The 7541-nt window shown below is 34.7% G+C and overlaps 1 protein-coding gene across 1 annotated transcript in view; it reads right to left on the bottom strand.

Annotated features, from left to right (window-relative positions):
• LOC117116977 (complement C1q and tumor necrosis factor-related protein 9-like) overlaps positions 1–5943 on the bottom strand; it is a 17565-nt gene extending 11622 nt beyond the window's left edge. The window contains exons 1-2 of the mRNA XM_033261144.1: positions 5843–5943; positions 4326–5059 (exon numbers count right to left, since the gene is read on the bottom strand). Of these exons, the coding sequence (XP_033117035.1) occupies positions 4326–5059; positions 5843–5856 (748 nt within the window). The 5' untranslated portion in view covers positions 5857–5943. The remainder of the gene's footprint in view (positions 1–4325; positions 5060–5842) is intronic.
• Positions 5944–7541: the final 1598 nt, after the last annotated feature.

Raw genomic sequence — 7541 nt, 5'->3', positions numbered from 1 at the left:
CGTTATTACTTTGTTAATTATTCTCTTTTTACTTTAATTTGAACATCACATTACGGCAATGAGAAGCCCTGTTTTGTTTTCACATACCGTACATTGTAAGTCTAATTTTCATTCTGTACACCGACATTTTTAGAACAACTTTCTTATAGGCTTATTTTAAACATCCGTTGATATGATCTAGATAAAATCCCAGTCGTTATTTGTAGGTCTATATTTTAGTTGGATATTTGGTCTTCCGTCTCAAGATGGTGATCGTGTCTTCGTTTGTTAATTTGTGTTAAAAGAGAAAAATAAATACTAAAATGTCATTACATCTACAGTCTATAATAAAAATCTACTAGACTATGTACTTCTGCAGAATATGAATTATGAATTAATCTGACCAAAGTTCATCAACACGAGACGCAAAGATTTGCAGACGAGGGGCGGGAGGGGGTCTTGACCCGGCTGATGTCCACACGAGAAAAAAGAGCGTGTGTAGGACTACAGCAAAATCCCGCAAAAAATAAAATAAAGGGTCTTTTTTTGCAGGTAAGTTGTTGAGCCCATTTCAAGTTCTAAGTAAAATCAAATCTTGCAGACATCATGGGTCACAATCCAAGTTTTTCTTCCAAGACACACAGAGCGAGTAATGCCCTGGTGGATTTAAGGTGGAAAATCCCCCGGAATTTCCGACAATGTAGGCGCAGGCCTATCATTTCCGTCCATCTTTATAATCTTATAGTGCCAACGTGCGTTAAATTATGACTGGGAAGAAAAATAGAATTATAGATTTATTACTCATTACGGCCCTAGAGAAAAATGTCTGGAAAATGTGGACCTTTAAAAATGGGGGGGGGGGAGTCGTACGACCTTCCCAACCCCCCTTGCATACACCTATGACTCTAGAATTTATTTCCTGAGACAAATGCGTAAGGCCAGTCTTGGTGTTACTGAATTATTTCATTTTTATTGTAGTATTTTACGGCCAGCAGTTGAATATCCTGAGCCAGTGTGGGCTACGAATCTGACCCAAATTACATCAGTTGAACACATACAGAAATAGCATTTCAGATAATTCTCCCATGGTGTAATTATGATGAGGCTGCGCACGTTTGATTCTAAGTATTCCGCTGTTGGAGGACAGACGAACCCGGTTGTGCAGGGAATACTTTCAAAAATTTAAAAATTCCCATCACAGATTATATGATTTACTCCCTTCATTACGTAATGTATCATATAACTTGAGGACAAGCACCGAATTTCCTTTACCCAAATGTGATACAAACAGATCAAAAAACGTTATCATTAATACCGGGTTGTTCAAAGTATGATAAGTACTCCCTCCACAGTCGGACGGACATTGTTTTTATATTTAATTTTAATGTTTAACGTTTTGCTGTTTTATTGTTAGATAATTAATTTTTTTTTGATTTGTGTGAAATTGTTCAACTTCAATTTATTTACAAAGTAGATTGCAATAAAATTGTTCTCGTATCGTATACCACCTCAGCACCACGGTTTGGGGCTGAGGTAGGAAACATTATGATTATGGCACCTCAGCAGATGCCGGAAATGCCACTCATATAGACTTAAAAATTTGAATACAATTTTGTTTTTATCTAAAAAAAATTGAAAAATTAGGGGGACCCAGCTCGGCTGCCTCCTCCCCCTCTATATTTTATCACTTGATATAATATGATATAGGCCTATCCTGCCTGTTCCCTGTTCCTATAGTCAATGTCAATGCCTTTATGTATAAAGAAATCTCTCTTGAGTCAGGTCCGGTGGTTAACTGACGATCATGGGGGCCACTTGGGGCCCCTAGAAGTCGGGTGCCCAGGGGACTGCCACACAGGAGCGCATAGGCGTTGTACACCACTAGTCCAAACAGTGGTCTCCCAAATCAGCATAATTGCTGAGTGATCAATTCCAAAAAACCCTAAAACCAAAGACCAAAACTGCAAATGGCACAAGAAATCGGTAATAATAATAATAATTATTATTATTATATCATTGTTATTCACATTCTAAGTTTAAAGGAATACATATAATAAATAGAGAATGTTTAAATTCATTATAACTTTTTAGACTGTGTGTATAATTAAGTTTTTACTATATTATTTTTTTAAACCACTGTGTCAGCAATATAAACAAAATTGTTGACTCAAATTACAGTTGTCTTCCATTTGCTAAGGTGTTTATTGTATAGTTCATTAGAATGTTGCAACACATTTAATAGGGCCTATTTTGCATTGGGATGTAACTTTGTATCGTAATGCATTACTTATTTGGCCTATAACACTGTTTTCGGAGAAATAATAATAATAATAATAATAATAATAATAATAATAATAATAATAATAATAATAATAATAATAATAATCTATTAGGCAGGGATGGCGCCATTATTTTCCTGACGGGTGGGCCGATGTCCCCGACGAGAGCAAAGTGGGCGTGGTCGGGCGTCACTCAATATTATTTCAAAGTGATCGAGGGGTGAAACCATGGAAAATATGACAAATTAGAAGTTTCAAAGGCTTATTTAATAGATTTTCTCCCCTACAAATTGTGGGGCCCTTTCCCTCTCCCGCTGACGCCACCCCTGCTATTAGGAGAGAAGGAGTTACGTCAGTTCCGCCAAGGTGAATGTACGTTTTTGCTGGGTATCTTTAACATAGCGATAATTATTATAATATGTCTGTGTGTAACTGGAAAATTAATTATCAACGGTTTAAACTTTGCACCAATATGATGAAAAAAACAAGTCACGATTTCGGAAAAGCGGATGCTCACTGATTTTACGCATGCGCAAAGCTTGAATCTTACAATAATCTCTGAACCACGTATTATAGGTGTTATCGCTGAGGAAGTGCACATGTGATGTAATCGAATAATATACTTATATATATAATGTCAACGTATACATTTCTACTTCGTGTAATCGTACTTAATCAAATGAATGCAGACAGTGGTGATCGCAAACATACACCGATCACATGAACGCAGACGGCAGGCCTAGTGGCATCAATTATCATTATCATGTAGACTTCAGGCATGTATACAACAACTTTTAAGAGATCACGAAAGAGTCTGCTTCAATAGTGTAATATACCATGACTGCCGTTTGGCTAAGCCCCGCCCTTCTTCCTAATGTACTTCTGATGGTCAGTTGTTAAGTTTTTGCAAAACATGCGCACATGATACGTTGGACGGAATGGCAGAAACCCGTACACTACAATATTTCAATTCAATGTTTTATTCTTCAAGCAACATTCATCATGTCATGAATGTTCGTAATGATTCGTATAATAATAGGCCTAATAATAGGCCTAATAATAATAATAATAATAATAATAATAATAATAATAATAATAATAATAATAATAATAATAATAATATAGACCTATAAAATGCAATAAATTGCATTCTCTAATTTCATTAATTAGAAACCAAATTATAATTGTATTCTAAATATATAATTACGATTATGTTGAATTGAAAAAGTTCTGGTATTCAAGTTCATAATTTCCAATCACGAATAGTTTTTAAAGCCTCTATATTCCTAATAGATAATTCTTACTGTATATTATTCCATTTTTTTATTACGTAAAGCTACTGTTCATGCGATCTGTATCGTACTACATAGAGCAACAAATGACGTGTTCATCTGAGCAAATTCCAAACACCTGTCTTGACGTATTTGCTTACTCAATTCGATTTCAAACTATTAAATCAATTAGCTATATTTTCACCTTATTTTTTAGGCCTACTGTTTCCTTATTTCAATTATAATTTAGGTGAAAACCTCCCCACCCCCTTCCCCTCCCCCACTTACATAGAAATCACGGGCTTCATAATAGCAGACATTTTTTAAGGGATGTGGCTGCATAAAATGGATTTTCTTGGGTGTATGGTATTGTTTAATATGATTGAGTGTATGCACTCTTGAGTCAGCTTGCCGGCATAGAGCACTTCATAATAAGTGTCACATATTGTTATTGTTATTATTATTATTGTTGTTATTGTTATTGTTATTATTATTATTATTATTATTATTATTATTATTATTATTATTATTATTGTTATTATTATAATTAGGCCTATCAATAGTAATATTATTATTATTATTATTATTATTATTTATTAATTTTTATTATTATCATTATTATTATTATTATTATTATTATTATTATTATTATTTGTAATCAATCAAGACTCTCTCCGAAAAAATCTACAGAACTATATTTGCACATCTACAATCATCAAAAATGCAAAGTACATCATTTGTTAGTTCATATCGTATACCATAAACCCAGTAAAGGTAAAAGGGTGGCTTGAATGACCATAGACTTGTCTACCTTCGTTCGTCAGCCAGACTTCATCGCCGACATTCAGTTGAACTGTTGCTCCAGAACTTAACTGATCATTACTAGTAGTGGTACTATGATATACGGTTGTGATATCTCGCCCATTTAACTTCATTTTAACATACGGATCATAACCACTTGCCGACAAAAAACTAAACATGAAGTAATAAAAACCCGAAATTCTACATGTAAACTTTCCGGTATTCTTATCGAAGTCTTCTCCGACATTAATCTCCATTGACGTGAATAGAATGATTGATTCTGAAGTGGGTACGTGAGTGGTGCGTACTGCAGTAAACGCAGATTTAAGGACTTCCGGTGATTCGCCCTTTTCTCCTTTTGATCCATTGTTCCCTTGTAGTCCTTGTGGTCCTATTTGTCCAAGCGGGCCTTGTTTACCTGGAGATCCTTCGTTTCCTTTATTACCTTTTGAACCTTCATTTCCCGGTTCTCCTTTTTCGCCTCTATCTCCTTTTTCACCTCGGACAAACTCACCTCTGTCACCCTTACTACCAGATGGTCCTCCAGATGTTCCTGGAACTCCAGGAATCCCAGGTTGCCCAGGCGGCCCGTGGCAGCACATATTACAAGTTTCATGGACGGTTTTTTCAGGTGTTGTAGTCGTAGACAAGCTTTCTGGTAGGCAAGTTAATAGACTTATCAAACAAATTAAGGGTGTACATGATGTCAAAGACGGATTCATTTGTATTCTAAATATAAAAAAAAAACGAAAGAATTCTGTTCATTATTTGGAAATTACAACCCGGTTGGTTAAATCTCTCCATGCAAAGTAAATTTTAAAATGAATTAAAATAAAAGTGGACACATTCTCTTTTTACGCTACCACACCCACCACATTTTATAATTGTCAAATAATTTATTAACACATAATTATATTTATATAGCGTTATATAGAGTAATCCTATCAGTATGTGTTCAAACTTTCGTGATATATTTGAAAGATTCCTAATACTTTTCGATTTAAATGGTTAACTTTATGAGGGCTACCATATATCATTTACACAAATGTTCCCGGAGTGTGGTTCCGTATTCAATAACTTTCACATAGGCCTATTGTACTATCTCAGCAAGCTAACAACCTAGAAATAATATACTGTTTATACAGCGCAGCACATCACGAAAAACATCTGACGGAGAATTTGCTGTCCCAAGTGGGACTATCATCAGTTATTTAACTGATATTTAATGTAGAAGCTAATTTATGAAAGGACATGTATCAAAATTTAAGGAAAAGTTGAGTTTCTTCATGACATTCTAGATTGTTGACTAGATTCTTCAGCCTTAACAAAATAAGGTATAACTAGCAGAGAACACTATCCCGGAACTACAATTCTATCAAAGATTTTTTTTGATGAATAAATGATATTTTCAACGAATAAACCATCCACCGTTTAAATTGGGTGTATATCATTCATGTTTCATAACCATTTTCGATTTCTCTACCAATAATAAATATAAAAGGTTGTTCTTACCTTAAATTTGTCATAACGATCTTCAAGCAATGACAAACAGCAATCGTCTGCCTCCTGAAATAAAGTCAGTTATATGTACTCATCTATTACAACGATTGCCATTGGTCAATAAATAGAGCCTCTGTTGCTGAATAAAATCGTCTATTTTAAGGACTTGTGAAATACGGTATAATTTACCTTTGACCAATTTTTTCATTTATTCATTGCATCATTGCATGTTATTTATTGTTATTCCTTGTAGAATAAAAGAGCTTGAAGTTTTATAATTTTTGTTGTAGAATTTCGATTTATCATATAATTATAATTAATGGCTCGCCCGCGCAACCGTGGAAAAGCCATGTTTTTGTTTTGATTTGTTTTTTTTTTTTCTTAAAATCGCCTTTATCTATGTTTTTGCACATGGTTTTCTGTCTGCCAGTTTCATTTCCATGCTTGGATCTTCTTCAAACGTTTTCCAAGTAAACACCATATCAAAAATGTGCATATTAACAAATGACGTAATTCTACATTATTTGAAATATTAATAATCTGGTAATTAATTTTTTTGCGTTTTCATAAGTTTTTCAAACTAGCGGCAGCTATGCAACACAACATTACCGTGATATGTATAAACCATTTTCACCCTCAACCTATGAAATTGCGCAAGATGAACTGAAATGCGCGGGGTCGGGCTATGTGCGATGGGCAGAACTTTCCACATTATTCCCGATACTACCCATTACAGACCACGTTGGAGTCTCACTGACGTTAAGTTGGTTTCCATGTTTTCTTTTACTTCATAATCCTCTTCATGATTTTTTGTTTGTCATGTATTTTTTACTTTATTACTTTGTTAATTATTCTCTTTTTACTTTAATTTTGAACATCACATTATGGCAATGAGAAGAAGCCCTGTTTTGTTTTCACATACATTGTAAGTCTAATTTTCATATTATTCTGTACACCGACATTTTTAGAACAACTTTCTTATAGGCTTAGTTTAAACATCCGTTGATAATGATCTAGATAAAATCCCAGTCGTTACTTGTAGGTCTATATTTTAGTTGGGTATTTGGTCTTCCGTCTCAAGACGCTGATCGTGTCTTCGTTTGTTAATTTGTGTTAAAAGAGAAAAAAAATACTAAAATGTCATTACATCCACATTCTATAACAAAAATCTACTAGACGATATACTTCTGCAGATGAATATGAGTTAATCTGACCAAAGTTCATCAACTCGAGACGCAAAGATTTGCAGACGAGGGGGGAGGGGTTGTCCCGGCTGATGTCCACACGAGTAAAAAGAGCGCGTGTAGTCTATAGCAAAATCCAGCAAAAAATAAAATAAAGGGTCTTGTTTTTTTGCAGGTATTTGTAGAGATCATTGCAAGTTCTAAGTAAAATCAGACCGTGCAGACATCATGGGTCACAAAGCCAAGTTTTTCTTCCAAGACACACAGAGCGAGTAATACCATGGTGGATTTAAGTTGGAAAATCTCCCGGAATTTCCGACAATGTAGGCGCAGGCCTATCATTTCCGTCAATTTTTAAAATCTTATAATGCCAACGTGGTGTTACTGAATTACAGTACTGTAGTTCATTTTTATTGTAGTATTTTACTGCCAGCAGTTGGATATGCTGAGCCAGTGTAGGCTACGAATCTGACCCGCCGCGAACAAATTACATCAGTTGAACACATACAGAAAGTGCATTTCAGATC

The sequence above is a fragment of the Anneissia japonica genome, unplaced genomic scaffold (genome assembly GCF_011630105.1).
Source record: "Anneissia japonica isolate Jap-2015-1 unplaced genomic scaffold, ASM1163010v1 scaffold287577_len299045_cov155, whole genome shotgun sequence".
NCBI lineage: Eukaryota > Metazoa > Echinodermata > Crinoidea > Comatulida > Comatulidae > Anneissia > Anneissia japonica.
Note: the sequence above shows the minus strand (reverse complement) of the source record. Positions and strands in the feature narration are given on the sequence as shown.